This window comes from Bombus vancouverensis, chromosome 4, assembly GCF_051014615.1.
Source record: "Bombus vancouverensis nearcticus chromosome 4, iyBomVanc1_principal, whole genome shotgun sequence".
NCBI classification, from domain to species: Eukaryota; Metazoa; Arthropoda; class Insecta; order Hymenoptera; family Apidae; genus Bombus; species Bombus vancouverensis.
Genome location: NC_134914.1, coordinates 15,750,251 through 15,768,612, shown reverse-complemented (window position 1 = coordinate 15,768,612; position 18,362 = coordinate 15,750,251). Strand labels below are relative to the sequence as shown.

General features: G+C 36.9%; 1 protein-coding gene across 2 annotated transcripts in view; it reads right to left on the bottom strand.

The window, feature by feature from the left end:
- LOC117166659 (tRNA dimethylallyltransferase) overlaps positions 1-18,362 on the bottom strand; it is a 116,620-nt gene that overhangs the window by 67,137 nt on the left and 31,121 nt on the right. For both annotated transcript variants that reach the window (XM_076618319.1, XM_033350826.2), the window contains exons 2-3: positions 16,205-16,345; positions 15,207-15,481 (exon numbers count right to left, since the gene is read on the bottom strand). In XM_076618319.1, the coding sequence (XP_076474434.1) occupies positions 15,207-15,481; positions 16,205-16,345 (416 nt within the window). The remainder of the gene's footprint in view (positions 1-15,206; positions 15,482-16,204; positions 16,346-18,362) is intronic.

Sequence of the window (18,362 nt, the reverse complement as noted above, 5' to 3'; positions counted from 1 at the left end):
ACCAAAGTTAGTTCTGGCTTTTTTCGCTAGATATTAATACTTTTGTTTAAATAAACAAAATTTTGATTTTTACCAACTCTAAACCAAGATATAACAAAAAGAACTTAGAGCGATCGGTACTGCACGATACTGCGGTATATTAATTTTTTATTAAATATATATTGCAATAAGTATATTGTAATTACTATTATATATACATTTCCACATTCGTATCACACTTGTCCAATATAATCATAACAGTCGTGGCTTTCTACAACGCTAATGAAATTTTTAAATATCGATCATTTGTAATATATTTGTGACATATTAAAATTTCGTTAATAATATTACTCTAATTATGCAAAAGGTTTTAAAGATAAGATTCTCAAAGCTTCCACACGAGATCCCACAGCAAACTGTTTGAAGTTCCCAACAGTCACGAAATCCCATAAATATCGCGTACAAAACAGAATAGAACAGAAGCTTTCCTGTTAGGAGGCCCTCCGACATAATTCAGTCGCTTTAGAATAAAGGATTTACCCTGCTCAGGAACTACATATATCACTAGTTCTCCGCATGATTTCGCGAAACGCACCCGTAAACTGTTCCCGTGAAATTGCACTGGTATCGAGAGGGGTGAACAACGTGGAATAAGAAAGCTGGCTGATAAATTCACCCAGCCAGATGCACGTGTATCCCAACGATGGCGGTTGGTTCCCCTCCGCCAACACTTTGCCACAGCATGGCCAGCAATTGCAAGAAGAATAGAATTTATAGCGCTAAGTCACTGTTATCAGTCCTGTAGAGTGCGAAATAATACGCAGTAAAGATATCTGCATTTGTCAGGCTCTGGCTACGGGCAGATGGGAAACTTCGAAATAAATACAACCGCGCGACAATGTTCAACGATAGCGAACCGAGAGACTTGCTAAATTCTCCTCGTATAGTAATACTTTCATGCTACCCGACGTTCCTCGCTATTTTTCCGTGCTTCTTCTAGCGCTTTCTTCCTTCTCACCGAGTGTCGAGAGAGTTTACAACGCGGCGCGTGCGACTCGGTACCTACTACCATCTTTTCACATGGAAATTCTCGCCAACGATTCCCATCGAAACGTCGAAACGCAGCTTAAGGGCGTATTCTATTTTAGACCCTTAGAAAGTCAGTTTCTTTTTTCTACTTCTGGATTTTTGAGAAAGATAATGCCTCAGAGATGTGACCCATGTTCATAAATACTAGAACACATATGAAAACTTATGTAAACTTAAAAACTATTTTAAGAGATTTATTATCTCATTAAGGAAGCATTTGTAAATATTCATAAACATAATTGATTTTGTCGAAGCAGATAAAGGAGCGAACAGGCGCGTTTGTATATTTACAGCATCGCCAATTTTCGTTGGTTCTCTTTCAGAAGATTTGTGAATATTACCGAAACGTAGATAAATATAAATTTGTTATATATTGAACAATGATAAAATAATTTGTACAAATTCCTTGCGAAAATATGTGAAAAAAAAAGCGAGCGCCTGCCACAGTATAATATCCCCATTGAAGTTTTATCCTGTCTTATTGAAAAATCTTATTCCACCTTCGCGGGAAATTACCGTGGAAAAACTCGGTATTTTTTGTCGACGTATCAGCGTTCGTCCGCATGTATTATCGATGAACACGTTACGTAATTGCAGATGGAAGATACTTTATGTACGAGCGTTGATGAATTTTGCTATTCATACAGCAAATTGAACGAAAAGATGAAAACGAAGAGGGAATACATGGCGAAGATAAAGTTTCCTTTCACGTTAATGAATTTGCGAGGCTGTATTTAACGAACGAGAAAAATGTTTGGATGAATGGATAATGAATGAGCTTCGCTTGTGTTGCAAGCGCGGTATGTGAAATAACGTTTATTGAAATTGTCCGAGACGGGCGAGGGAATTTTTATTAATATGAAAGAATTCCTCGGATACTTGTACATCGAGTGTAATTACTCAGAAGAATAAAGGATACTTGAGTATCGTGAAGAACTATTGTATTGCGCTCATTCAAACTTCTGTTTTCTAATCGATTGTCTTTATTGAATTCTTATTTGATAAGCAAACAAAAATAATCATCATTTTATTTGATTATCGCCGTATTATTGTACAATATCTTATTAATGTATTTTAATCTAACATATGAATTGCTTATCTGTTACATAAATATAATTAGTAATTGTAAAATTTCAGATTAAAGGACAGATTTTTAATGAATTACATTTTCTTTCCGTAAATAAATGAAATTTTAATGCTAAAGAGCTAAGATACGAAATGTAGAATGAAATCTGAACGATTAAAACTAGGTTTAATCGCGTAAATGTAAACGTCGTTTGAGGAATTCAAATATTTGAGATCTAAAATACATGCAATATTTTTTCACACATTTTTTCTTCCTCTCCCCTGTGTCAAAAATAGCATATTGAAATGCTGTCAATAAGGAAAAGAAGAGAAATCTCAACGATCGATGTACCTGGGGTTGCATATCAATTAACTATCACAAGTAGAAATATTGTCTGTGTATTAAAATATCAATTATCTTGTTTAACCATTACTCGACGCTGATTAATACATTATCTCCGATAAATACCTGATTCTTTTGTAAAACATAACACGATTCGTTTTCAAGGAAAAGCTTCATGAATATAACTTTGTTTTCCTTTATTTAATCGCTAACTTATATGCACGATCTCAATTTACATGTTCGGATAATCGGCGGATCAAGGAATCAATTTCCGTGTAATCGACACTCTGGATGATCTGTGTCCATGTAATCCGCGTCAGGATAATCAGCGTTTCACCGCATTATTATTTTAAACAGGATATAAAATGACTTCTAACTGTAACGTACAAGCTCCGAGCAAGTAGTTTTTATACGCTCTGTGAGTTTTTAATAAATCATAAGTGATTTCATAAGACCATCATTAAGAAACTAATCTAATTCCTAGCAGCTTCGACATCTTGATTTAAAAAACAACAAAGAAATTATCTTTTCGTTCACGTATCACGTCCATTATAAACGAAATTAAATTGATAAACTTCAACCTATAATTAATAAACACATTATATACTGAAATTAAACTACATTTTGTTGCTCTATTGGCAGACTAAAGTATCGAATATTGATCTTGATACTCGCAATAAAGTTATCCCGCAACATTCTCCTTTATTTTCCCCCTTTAATCGTGAATCTCATTAATAATTAGGAAACTCGCGTGGAAAAAGGAAACAGAAAAGGGTTAGAATGAGACATCTACGTTATAATTCTCGTAACGAATACAAACGTCGCGAATAAATCGGTCAGAAGTCACGACAAAGGAAGTGTTACACAGAGAGACTGGGTTGTTTTTTGGCCGTCGACGAAAACGTGCGCGAAACTTATTCGTCTTTGCCGCATATAAGAAGAGGTTAAGAATCACGAGACAGAGACATGCTGGTTAAGCGACGACGCGAAAGACGAGGAGAAAAAGAGAAAGGGACAGAGAGAGAACGATCGGGTAAGTTGGGAAAGAAGCGTGAAAGGATCACTGGGCGTGTCCAGACAGATCGAATCGAAAACCCGCTGCTTTATTAAGGCAGCGGGGTCAATGCTGAAACACCGGCTGCGATAAAGACAGGGCATTCCCTTTACTACTCGAACTTAAGCCCGTATTACGCGAGCGGAACTTTCACGCGTCGACCCGTCACACGTTTCTTCCATGCACACCATTACAATTCGCTCTTTACCTTCTATATTGACCTATATCACTTATATATATATATGTGTGTTATTCTCCTGTTTGTTCAAGGAACAGGACAAATAATTATTATTCCATTCTTTTTTACTCGATTAAAATCTATCTCTAAATATTTTGAACTTATTTGTATGTAGAAAATCGTGAAGATCGAGTTGAAGTCAAACGAGATGAGAATAAAGACTCGGGTGATTTGGTAGTGTCGCGAGGTAAAGACTTTATCTACTAACATTCGGTTTCACTGCGAGGTTTCGCGACTCCGTGTACCAACATCGGCCTCTGTGTGCTATCTGCTTGGCGCTAATCAAATACCGCGATCTACATAATTTGTTTAGGAGTGGCTATAAATCATTGAACCAGCTGGCAGCTTATCTCGAGTGCTGATTCAGTGAAATTAGTATTGCTTGGCCTCGGTTGCTCGTTCCTTCTCGTATCTGAATCAGGTCGATGCCCCAGCGATCTTGCGACGATACAAGAGAGATCCTAAAAAAGATTCTCGAGTCCTTGAGTTTCGTAACAATTCGATTCGAACTCGCGTCACTTCCGTTCGCAACCGATCTTCGACGGTATCATCGATGTTGGAGAAAGCATCGAGAAAACCAGCCACTATGAATCTTTCATTCTCCCGTTGTTGATATAGGTCAAAATATATTGTGTGTCGATACGACCAAAATGATGAAAATACTTAGCAATTTCAATTTTCAAATTTCAAATTTAAAACTATACGTAACGATTTACATAAAACATTATTCATATATATGTAAATATGAATGGAGAATAATTTCTCCGTAGAACAGGAATGGTTAAAAGATGCAGAAGCATGTAGCTAAAGAGACATTTCACGAAACAAGCATCGGTGTAAAAGATCAAAGATTCCGATAATATGTATCCGGTTTTCGTGCTTCGACCCATCCTATTATGTTAATTAGAATTCATCACGTCGTATAAACGCCGTTGTATCTGAATTCCGGCGTTTGCGCGATAATTAACGCCGACAAAATTAAAACGATATAGGAGGAAAGAAGAAAATGTGGGGAAAAGTGATATCCCTTTTATGTAATAACGTAAGTAAGTCACTTAATCTCCTTCGAATCGATATTAACGCGAAACTGGCTCTGGCTGGTCCTTAAAGTGTTCCAAATAAAGTTAAATGGGGTACAGTAACAATTAGCTCTGCCGAATTAGCAATGCCGAAACCGTGAATTGTGTCAGAAATTCCGTAACTCCGGAGGTCGTTTCGGATGGCATCACGGACGAACAAACCATACGGACCACCTGCTAACAAAAGTCTGATTTATAGCCTCCGTTTCAAGAAAATTCATCGTGCTCCCTTTCGGCTGATCTTTTGATCGTTTCAAGGCTGTCAACTTCTCGGTCGTGAAACGCCATCGTAGTCCACGGAGAAAACGCAAACGACCGCAAGGATTCGGAAGCGAAGAGGGTGAAAACAATGAAACGCTTCTACCATGTTGTGCCGGAAACTGGCACGGTAACATTTGGGAAAACTTTGAATTAACCCATTTGTTATATTTGTTATACATATATAACCGTTAATATTTTTATAAAATATATAGATAATAAATGAAATAAATAGATATACAATAAATCAGAGATTTAAGGTTTCCTCGGTCTGGAAGAGAATTGCAACAATATTGTAGTCAATTTGTTTCTCAATAAGATTATCGTGAAAAATCCGTGACTACGATAATTGGGTAAATTAAACAGAATCAAAGTGTATATACGTTATGTTTCTTAAATAGTTAATGGAACTGGAATTGGAATTTCCAATTGCAATTCTTTTTTCAGTCAATTTACATTATGGTGAATCCTAATTTATTAATATTATGACTATGAGCGGGAATTTCCAAGAGTCGTTTAATATCCGTGTCGGCGCTAATTTCTTCGTCTATATTTTCTTAACGTTCCACTCATTTTGATAAATTTTATACATACCAATAGCCTTCAATGTTTCTTTTAGTACATCGTAACTCCTACTTTTAAGACCAACGTCTTCTTCACCGTATCCCTATATCACTTTTCTGCCATTAAAAGTGTACGAAATAAGTTTGTATCACTTACAACAATCTTTACGCTTCTCGTAAACTTCATGCTGCTTTCATGTAATCAACTTGAAGCAATCATAAAAAAACGTAACGCACTTCGAGCACAAATACGATTGGTAAAAACAATAAACAACCTTGAAGGAACAATCACCGTATGCTTTAGCCTCGCGAAAACAGAGCCCGCGTTTCACGTAAAATTAATGGAACGTGTCGTTTCCGGAAGAAAGTACCCATCGGGCGCCAGGTAGTCGTAACACGGCCCTATCGCTCCACGTGGCTTATGTACAATCATACATACACGTGTAAGTACGTGAACGATATACAACGAGACCAAATACATTTTTAGACAATCGCTAGACTTATTGTTTCGGCAGTAAAACCGTCTAGAAGACGTAAGTATTGTGTTAGTATGCTCGAGTAAATTTCTATATGATTTCGATTATTTTGAAGACTTGTAAGTAAAATTAACGACAAAAAGGACTGACCGAAGTCGTAGAAAGTTTCCGATCGAAACAAGTGTCCCTTTTGCGAACCAAGACCGGAAAGGAAAAACCAGAAGCACCTTTTCCCATTGTTTCCGATGCGTACCCCACACAGGGACGAACTGACCATCGTGACTTTAAGAAAATTTCCGGTGGGCCGAAAGGGATTTGAGGGGGGAAGGGAGCGTAGAATTTAATTTTTATACAAAAAACGATATGTATAAAATTACAGTTGTAAATTCTTTTTAATTGTCGCAAAAATAATGAGAAAACATGTTTGCCGGACAATTTCATATTGGGATCGCTCGATGTAGAATTTAATTAATGAACTAAAAATGGAGAGTCAGTCATGTCGGTAATCTTCCGGTAAAAATTTCAGTCCCAATTCGTCCCTGACCGGACACAATATGTGTTTGGTACGACAAGAAAGACACGATTAAGTACATGATTGTTCGATCAATGCTCAGATGTCACGACTCAAACTACGCAGGTCGAAACACCCGATGACATATCTTTATCGATAGCACGAGTATGCGTGTAAATTGATAATCGTGCAGAGGAGAAGATACGTCGTCTCTTAACAATACCGATTTAAATAACCATTAAGTACCGATATACAGGGTGGTTGGTAACTGGCGGTACAAGCGGAAAGGGGGTGATTCTATGCGAAAAAAGAAGTCGAAAATATAGAATAAAAATTTTCTGTTTGAGGCTTTGTTTTCGAGAAAATCGACTTTAAATTTTCGCTCGGTACGCGTGCGGTACGTTATAACGGATCTCACTGTAGATCGCTATCTTGATGGAGAAATTTAAAAAAAAAAAATAAATTAAAAAAAAAATTTTTATTCTATATTTTCGACTTCTTTTTTCGCGTAGAATCACCCCCTTTCCGCTTGTACCACCAGTTACCAACCACCCTGTATATGATAAAGTAATTCAGACAGCGAATATGTGGGTAAAATGATTCGTTTGAAAACGAAAATAAAGATTGAAGTTCCAAAATTAAAATTGAAATTCAATTCAGAACCAGAGTCGATATAATAGAAGGTTATCAATTATTCCTACTATCTATTATTTTACGTTCGTATATATTGTAGCTGAGATTCGAATTAATGAATTTAGTAATAAATTAATGAAGTTCATATAAATAGAGTTCTATTGTACCAAGAATAAGAAATCTATAATAAAGTTCAAACATTGAAAATTAATTATCTCCATTCAAATACTATAAATACTTACATTTCTAGATCATATTTGCCGCCAGACATTAAAATAACAAAATAAAGAATTCACAACATAATCAAATATGTACATGTATATATCGAGCAGAAATTAAAATTTACGCTCATGCATTTTCTCTGTACTTTAGCGATTCGGTCTTGAGCACGCTTCTTAAGAATTCTACAATATTGCTAATGTTACCACTTGCTAAGAAGCAACCACCCGAGTCGGCTGGCGGATTAAAAAATGTATCAGCTTTCGCCGTGGAAAAAATAGCTCCATAACGGTCTACCTTCCTCGTTTTTTGCTCCCTTCGTTCAGTTCATAAAACAAAATGCACCGAAAGATGCCGTATGATTAAACAAGAAGCTAACGACTTTAAATCGTCTTGCAAGCTACCCAAACGCTCGCCGCATGATAATGATCGGACACGGAAAAAAGATCGGCGAGGATACGTTGTTTCGTGGAACAATAATGCTAACCTTCTGAAATAACGTCCTGTTACGTTCGAAAAATTTGATACAAAGAATAATTTCGTGAAACATCAACACTATGTTTCAACTTTCGTTGAGCTCGTTAGAAAAATGCGCGTCTTTCACGTAGATAGAATCATCTTGTTTGCATTTTAACGAGCAGAAAGACTTTTCAGATCTTACTGGATATCACAATGTATACAATTGTCGTCCTTTCATTCATATGAATCTTCTATTGTGAATATTAAAAGTACAGGAAGAGACCATGTACAAAGGCAGAGGAACTAAATTTTGATACGTTAAGTTCCTCAAAAGGGAGATAAAGAGTGACTTTCCCTCAAAGAGAGTTCTTGGACAAGACTTCTGTATATTTCAACAAAAAGTTCCGCCTTTTTTTCGTTAGATAGGCCATGCTTCACCGAAAATTTTTCAAAAACGACGATTAAAGAAACAATCCCGACCAGCTGTGGACAATCTACGACAGCATAATATATTTCTTGGTCGAACAGAAGCCGAGCACAAAGAAAAATTCGACACCTGGTCCTTGGCCTGACCTGAGCTCGAAGCGTTCTATGAAACGAGTCACATCTTTTCACCAAGGAAAACGAAACATTTCCATAGACCTTCCGGCAGAGAAGATCTAGCTGGCAGCTGCCAGTGACCATATTGTGAAAGTGTAGCAGTTGCCTAGAAATGTACTCGCCCTGCCCTAATTGGCCATTGCCGATCATTTCGTACAGTCGAGGTTCTCTTGCGTCGCGATAAAAATCGAACAGCCTCGGCCGTGCCACTACGTTGCCGTGATTTTTATTTTCCTTTCTCCAATTTGAATAATCTGACTGAGCTATCTATGCAGAAGAACAATTTTTGCAAACGACATGTTATTTGAAGTGAATGATTTATCACGCGAGATAAGACTCGTAAATGGACCTACCATATTTCAATCTTATTGCTTTTAGAGGGAAATAGATCTGATCTACATCTATTTGCTGAATTTTGATTTATTTTGTTGCAAACATTCGTTTCGAAGAATTTTTTTAATTAACTGATAGTCGCATAAGCTACTTTAATGAATTATTAGCGGCTCAGTTGAAATCATCGAGTGAGTTCCATAATGTTTGGATAATGTTTATAATCTGAATCAAAATTACTGGAAACTAAATAAGAACAACCGAGGAAAACCACAGATTTCAATCTACGAATTAAATTAGAATTTTGCAATCGAAATGAATGCTCGATATTTAACGATATTAATTAAATGTTATTTAATTACAATAATCAAGATCTGTTTATGCAGACCATCGCGTGGCAACCTCTAATAACGCCAGCACTTTCGCGTCATTCTTGGCCAGTGTCGAATTAAACAGTTTAAACAATTCAAAGGGACTTCTTCCTTTTCCGCAAGAGTTTCACGCAAATACGCGAGGGTATCTTCAGTTAAGATGCGATCTTCTTTGAGCCTACAAATTTATAACCTGGGAAAGTTATTACGCAGGCTGACAGCTGGCCATCGCGCGAATACGCTTCTACCGCTCTTAATATCTCAGATGATAGCAGAGGAAAGAAGAGCAGGTGGAATCAACTCGACTTTCCTTTCCTTTCCTTCTTACTTTCAGGGTGTGTCGGCCATGTTTCTATAAACTTGCATCTCTGAAATTGTGCGAGATAAAACCTAGCAATTTTTTAGTAGTTACTCGATATAAAGGGATCCCTTAACTTTCTGTAGGAGAGCTTTTTTTCAGAACATACCAGGACGATGGAACGAAAGTTAGTTTCGAAATTTAAAACCCTGGAGACCAATGATGCTACGTGTGCACACGTATCAAAGAGGAATTTTATGTCAATCGGTATTCAAAAAGACGTCAGAAGTAAAATAATGAAGAAAAGTGTGTAAAAATTGAAATTGATACTTATTTGCAGTCCAATATTCCACTCGACTGTTATGAAGTCTACACGATTCTGAATTTCTTACGAGTGATGAATTTTGAAAATATCGATAAATGAAAAATTTCAATATTTTTGTAATTACTCTCTTTCTCTTTCTATATATATTTTGTTTCAGCTTTGTTTCACACTTTTTCAATGTAACTGTAAAATGGAGCGAAAGGTCTCATTTCGATCAAGGGGCGTAACCAATCGTGTTCGCTCTCGCGATGTATGAGCGGAGAAGGTAAATTGATTACGGGTGATTGATTGTGATTTTTGAATGTATTTACGCACAAAACTGTTGGGCGTATGTGTATGTAATATGTGCAGAGATAACGACGTTGTCGTCACTACACTTACACGAAGCGATGTACAAAGATATAGAGATTTAGCTTGACTTTTTTGAAATATGATCGCAATTATTCCAAAAATACGCTGTTTAAACATTTTTAATAACTCGTATCCTCCCTTCCATTCCACGTTGTGTCTTTGAAAGCGGTACCTGGACTCTGTGCTATGTGGGAGTGTGCGTGGAGATGGTGAAATATGCATACCCCTGTGGAATTTTCGAGAGGCTACGAATCATGTCGCGAGAACCGTTAAGTCGGTCGTCGAATGATCGTTTGGTAACTCCATGGTTTATGGCAAGGTCTCGGCTATCGAGCTATTATGGCAAAGTGCCGCGAAAAAGTTAAAAATACATGGATTTTGCAAATCCGTAAAATTACTCACATGCCATCTGAGCGCTAGCAGACAAACGATCGTAGCGCTAAAATTCTAATCTTGAAAAGTAGCGACTGTTCTTGGTCGTGGCATGAACCTGACTTAACAAACACTCAACAATAACTAATAATAATGTTAGTAGAGCCTCGTAGCAATGCTAATAAAATTTGTGGAAATTTCGTATAACGCACGCAATATATTCATCAAAGGTGTTTACAAATGTTCGTATACTTGCGCGAGTCTATGTATATTGTTTGCCAAATCAATCTTTGAAAATAACATGTTTTTCGAATAATTTGACCGATTAAATTACTTTTTACATACGACGACCATACAAATCCCGTTTTAAAACAAGATCAACCACTTTCAAAAAAACTTTCCCGCTAAAAATAATATGCCTGATACTTGGTCCGGTTTTCTCGATTTGTGTCCATTTCTTTCCGATATTCGCGATTATTGTGTAACGCGTGCGAACGGTATCAAAAACCGCAACTCTCGAGCCAGGACGAATTCGAAAGTCAATTTTACGGGAGACAGAGCCCTTTTTGCATAATGCGTGCATACGATCTGTCTGCGGCTACGCCTGCGACCGCGAAACCGATGCTCATTCTGTTCGCTTATGAGCACGCTTAATTAAAACATAGTCTGACCAAAAGATAATGGAGGAGAGACAGATTATTATTATCGTTATTATTACAATTTTAAACGGGTCGCAGCTCGTTTGTAAGATAGCATCTGTATCGCGTATCGCCAAGGAAACCGTCCAACCACGAGAATAATTTCCATCGACATCGACCGAAGGAAACGCAATTACCATAATTAACCACGCAATTTGCGAAAGGGTGACTAGTGTGTCGAATGACAAATTAGCAACAAGAACCGTTTTTAATTCTGCACGACTGAGAAAACATTGCAGACGAAACGATAAGGGTAAGAATTTGCACCTTAATCTCCTTTTTACATTCAAAAAAGAGCAGGAGATTTCTTTAGGTATAAATTTACTTTTGAATGTTTGCAGTGTATTTATGGGGAAATTTAAAGGTAAAAAAATCTACAGAAAGCATAGAAAATATATAAAATATCGAAAGTAAAGTAATTATTAGTAATATTTAGTAAAGTAGCAGTAAAGAAATATTTAATAAATGAAACAAACTTTCAGTTAAGATTCTTCTTCTTTGCTCGTATTCATAAAACTAGAAATTTGCATAAACCGTCGCAGTCTGATTAGTTACACGGTGTATCGAAAATTTCCTCCAATATTCAACGATAAGCATTTCTCGATAAGGAAGATGTACCGGCGAATGTACAAATACATCGAATTAAGTAACGCGAAAAGTAGGACAGAAAATTATATAACGTCTGATCGAAAGGCCAGAATATGAAATACATGTGCTTCTTTCTTGTTCACTCGAACAGATATAATCTAGAAATCAAATTTTATTTATAATGCAATAAAAACACACACACACACACACACACACTACTATAGAGTGAAAACTATTTTACCGTTCTTTAAAAAGCAACATATAAAACAATTTCTAAAAATGAGAAAGAGAAATGTCTTACACCTACACAGGCTAGGATCTATTGCATAGGATATAGACACACAGAAATGAACAAAATTTCCCATAATTACATCGATAATATAACCTAAGTTACAGGAATCAGTGGATTACAATACGTTAGAATAAAATAATTGTTATATGGCAAAACTTAACATTAGTTACACACAACACGTGGTATATCAAACAAAACGAACACAATGGAAGATGCTGTAGGTCGTAGCTACTAAACGCAAGTAGCAGACTATTCAGAAATTCGCAAATCGAATTGCTTTGAACGGTTCGTTCTGGCGAGTTATGCGCGCTGGATTTATCGGCAACGGAACGTACAAACGAGACAAGCATCGAAAATCAATCGCTGAAAGCGTCGTTTTCAATAGAGCCGGTTCGAGAGACGCCGCAACCTTGGCAAGCAATTCGCGACTAAAGGTTTCACGCAATTACCCGGCCGGGCCGGCAGTCGCGCACAGGTAATTTGCATCTCTCCGAGACTAAGAAAACATAATTACCGTAATTTATCACGGGATTCGTCGCGTGATAAACAGAACGAGCGTCGTGGCCTGAATTACGATATCGTTCCGCGAGAGAGGAACAGCCAAACGAACCGGCCTGAAATTCCGTCTTTTCCCTCGAAATTCCCCGCCACGATTTATATACGACCGAACATCCTCGTAGCCGGCGATCGTTATCAGATGTCACGAATCGTTATCCGATCGCGTGAAGCCTTTAAGCTGCGTCCTCACTGAAACAACTGCCAGCAACTTTATGCTTCTTGTTCGATGCTGCATATTTCAAGCAGTACTCGACAAATATCAATTTTTAAAATGAATATTTTGTTCGTAGCGAAGCGACGTAATCAGAGTTATAGTATATTACAGTACAGAGCATATTGTATCGCGATAACTAACGATAGAAAGTTTCCCGCTGTTGTTTCAGTGAGGATGCAGCTTTAGATCCACGCTCGTTACCCACTGATTCTCTCGGCCTGGTTAAGTAGCGACTTTTATTTACGATTCCAGCATTTAGCGGGACATCGATTTATCGACCGACCGTTTGGATACCACACGTGGACTCGATAAGGTATAAAATCTGTTCGATCGAAATCGTAGCACCGTAAGACGATTTCGTGATACCGTTTATCGTGCAACTAGGTTATCTAACAGTGACACAAGTCGATTGCTTTGTTACCTTGTTGATCTATATTTTCTTCTGTTATTATTAATTAATTGTATATTTCTTCTGTTATTAATAGAAGTGCACGTGATAATATTATAAAAGTATTATAATCAGTACTTCGTTTCAGATATATTATTTTCATTTCTGCACTTTTAAATTTTCTGGAAATATACAAACACCCGTAGTTTATTTATTAGTTGATACGGTAGGTATATTTTTCTATTACGGTTATCTATCAACGAATTCTATATACAGATCTCTATTCCTTTTTACTTAAACATCTGTTATCTAAACGATGACAAATACCACTTATCGCCAAAAAAATATATCAAAGTGCCAACTCTATGAATTACATGGAAAAGTACATTTAATAAACTATTGATTCCGTAGTATGAGGGTTAACTAAGAGCACACGATGTTACATGGTCAGAACGATCGGTTATTCAATTGGAGGGATAATAGTGCTCGAAATTAATCCGTTCACAGACCTTGCTTATCTTTATCAAGGCTAGCGCAACCGGTTCATTCTGGAACAATCGACGAGTGAGTTAAAAATCGGGACTACATAAATGAGAATTCTATCGACCGTGTTTCGAAAAAACATTGTAGAGAAAATTCAATTCTAATCTGGCTAGATAACGTGTTTGCAATCAAGATTCCTGTATGATAAAACGCCAGCATTTAATAAAAGTTAAATTACGAGTGGGAGATCGGTAAAAAGATATAATTTTTGGAAAATAACAAGATTGGTTACATTCCACATTGAACGATTTGTACACTCTTTAAATGAAAATAATTTCCTTTAATTTCATGAAAATCTTGACACAGTTTAATACGATGATTAATTAATTATACGAAAATCAATATGATTCGATAAGCTAATTGATGTCAATAGGCCAAATATTTGGTTAAATTATTTGCGAGATATTTAAAGTCTTGTGGATTTCGAATGATTATCAGGCAGGAATTCAATCGATGAAATTAAAGTACTCTATTAGATATGGAATGTGACATGTATCAAGACCGACAAAGGCTATTTCAACACGAGAAAAAATAAATATCTCTTTAGCGAGAGATTATGCGGACGAGGACACGTTTCGTAAGGCTGTAACGTACTAAAGAACCGAACCGACGTGTTTCTTCTTTCTTTTTCGTTCTTTATAATTCTGTAAAGAGTACTGAAGCGAAGATGATTGAAATTTGAAGTTAATTCAGGTGTGAAGTAGAATTTAAAGACATTTATATTGAACTGAAATTTGTTCCATTAGATCGTGGTAACAAAATTCGGACACAAAATTACATGTAAAATAGTTAACAAAAAGTAAGTTGTTTTGGTCGAACGTAATATATTTGCAAGATGAAACAAATTTTGTGAATTAGTTTCTCTAGCAGATATCGAAAAGGGAGATTATTTTGATAAACGTTTAACCGATTACTCGATAAACGTGAAATTTTAACAGGTTCATAAAGTAGGACGATGAAGACGATTCGAACACACGACGCTAGTTTTCGACAGAAATATTTCTTAAATGTATGATAACGGCGAAAAGTTAATTACATAAATAAAAGTGAATGAAACGTGGTTAAATACTGAAAAATTGAAATTCCTAACACGATAATCTGTTGATTCTTACGATCAAACAGTTCATTTAGAAAACAGTTTTTATAACATCATCACTTTCCCCTACTTTTCAATTTATGAAATTGATCAACGTAGCTTCCGAACAGCTTACATTACGCTTTTATCTATTCGATCGATACAATAAATTAACACTTTAGTACTAACTAGATCTAATAATTTTACACACTGTAGTAAATGTATTAAACTACTCACCGAATGATCTTTCTCCTATTGTTCGAGTGAAATCGCTTGGCCATTTCCGGATCAACTTGGACCAGCTCCTCGTAGAGTTCCTCGTTGCTTTTCGTGGTCGACCGATCCAATTCTATCTTCATCTTCTTCGAACATGACACATTCTTTTCGCCCAATTGATCATCTTTCTCGATCTCTATCTTATCTATTAGAACTTCCCAAAGTATAGACTCTATGTAATAGTTGGTCCCACCGACGATGATCGGTAGCTTCTGTCTCGCGTGCAGATCGTTGATCTAGATCGGCCAAAGAAGAAGAGTAATGTTCGAAGAAGGCTAAAAGCTGGTGTGCAACATGGATCGAATATCGGTACCAGAGGGACCGTGGCATATTACAGCTATATCATGGCCCTCCTCGTGATATCGTTCGGCTTCGTCCAAATATTTCCATTTTTCGAAGCGTTCTCGTTTTGAAAAAAAAAACGTGATGCACGTTTCAACGTTGGACGGACTAGGTGTTGAAGAGGGTTGGAGACAAAGGGGGAGCGAACCGATTTCGCGAAACTACCAAGAGGCGTGTGAAAATGCTGGCGGGAATATTAATCCCGCGGAAAGTGTAAATGTAAATACAGGAACATAGTTCGAGAGATTCGTAACGCGGCGTCGACATTTTTAAGCGCTGCTTATTAATTATTACGCACGATCGCCAGACGACGATGGTATTCGAGCGATATCGCATTCCACAGACGGTTTTTTTTCCTCCTCTCGCTTTTTTTTTATTCTTAGTTTCTTGTTTTTGAGGAACGACGCGTATTTCGAAAGTTGCTAAGCTGTCGCAGTTCGGCAGATCGTTTGTGTTTTAGCGAATGTTGGAAACGTTAAATTTCCGTGCAACGAGTTTTCGTGGATATGCTATTTGATATATGGATCACTGACAACGCATGTAGTTTTGGGAAATTTTGAATAGGTATCGCGATTGATAGAGAAAAAACGAACACGATGGAAAAAAGGAAAAATTACAATGGTTATAGCCATGTCCCTGAATTGTACCACCGTGTAGTTATGTTTCAGGGGATCTAGAATATCCAGCATGTGATGCGGCACCATTTTCTTTTCCTCTTCTGTTACTTTCGCGGTGATAATGTTGAGACCTTTGTACACCTGTAAATTAATACAGAGACCTTGTATCAGTAGAAATTTCATGAAAATAATAGAGATCCTATACTTTGGATATTTCTCTGAAAGAATTCATTTATACTTACAAATTATCTTTCTTGAATATTTAGTAATAGCAAATTTAGTAATAATTTTCTCGAATAAGAAATATTATCAAAAACTAAATACCGATTAAAATAGTCGACAGTTAAGGAAGCAACGTGCATACGTAATTTCGGCAGCTAAAGGACGAAACGATAGAATACAACCTATCATAGTACTATCTTCGTTGGATTTAATTTTAGAATTTTAGAAATATTTAACTTGAACATGCCACAGTAAATTTCTTGTACAGAATCGAACCAATCTATTCATCAAATTCTCCGAAAATTGTTCGCATCGATGTTGAATAAAGATCCTTAAAATTCCTGGAACTCGTGGTTCGATCGTATTGAACGTGTCACGCGAATCGAAACGTCGAAACCGTGGAGATCGTATCTTGACGCTCGGTTTCATCAGCCGTGGAACGAAGTTGAAGATAAGTGAAATGTAGAAAGCCGAATCAGGAAATGTCAAAGCCCGTGTCATGCTAGTTATCAACGTTACCAAACCCGGCTGCTGTCAGGTTATTTCGTTCTTTCTTACGATACGTAAGTGTCACTGTTGGACAAGGAAGTTAAAATAAAAAGGAAATTGTGAGAAACGGATAACACACGGATTATTTCTTATCTTTCAGCGACTACAGACTTCACGTTTTCGAAAAAAAAAAAAAAAGAAAACGGTTCGACGTCACCGTGCAAGAAAAAGAAAATCGAAGCTGAAATGAGCACAGAATTTATAGCAATTAAAACAACATCTGTTTTTGTTTAAATGTTTTAAGCGTTCGGATGAGTTAATGACGGCGGTGACATTTTATGCTGCATGGATTTACACGTTTTGGATGGCTGCATGTTTACATAATTTATCTTGAATCGAAACAAAGATTAAGGAAGCTAGAAGAAACAAAGATTAAGGAAAGAATTACATTTGTACGATTAGAAGATTGAAATACAAGGCTTTCGGTTTTTGATAGATAGGATAGAAATTTATGATTTCGATAAAATCCCTTAGAACCGATATTACCGATTAAAAAAAAATTAATTTATCTTTAATAGCATTCAATTTCATGATTATAAAAGATTCTGGTTAAGGAATGACCCGGTTAATCGATTAAAGTTCCAACATTTTCATAGTTTTTCTCGTTTATTTAAATTGCCGGCAAGCGAAATCGACCCCTTACAATCGCATTCGTTTGTCAACTGGAAGGCCGATTATACGCGAGTTTCGCCTCGTTGTCCAACCAAAAAGCAATGAAGTATCAATTAAACGGAAAGCAACTAAAAACATAGGCTTCGGCGAAATCATTTTCCCCGTTAATTACGTCGAGCCTGCATCGGTGAACGCACAAAAAAAAATCTCACCGCTTTCATCGTACTCCATCGCGATTTTTTTTCGTACCGAAACAATCGTGCTGGTTCATTATCGATTTTTATCATACCGGACGTTTGTGATATTTTAATTCTGCGCGCGATCACGGCCGTGTAAAATACGATACAATACTCGCGTTCGCTGCTCGTTTCGACGCGTTCGTTAATTAACGAAACTGTTGAAATAAATTCCATCCGCGCCATTAAAGCGCGCAACCTTTCGTGCCGCTAAAAACACCTCTGCCATACCTGAAATTAGAGAGAACTCGAAGCATTTTCGTCGCGTTTCGATGATGATTGACCAACTCATTCGGCACACGAAACGACTCGCCCTGTTCCTTCCTTTTTACCTTTCCCCACCACGAAGTACGCGAAAGCAATGAGAATGAAAAGCAGGTTCGTCGCTCGAAGGAAGCACACAAACGGTATTTGTAGCCTTGGCACTACTACGTAGATAATTCTATTTCATTCAAAGTTAACTATTAAGAGCCAGCTCTAACGTGTACAAAGTTCACGGAGACTTGAGGCTACAATGATTACAGCATGATAGAATAAAC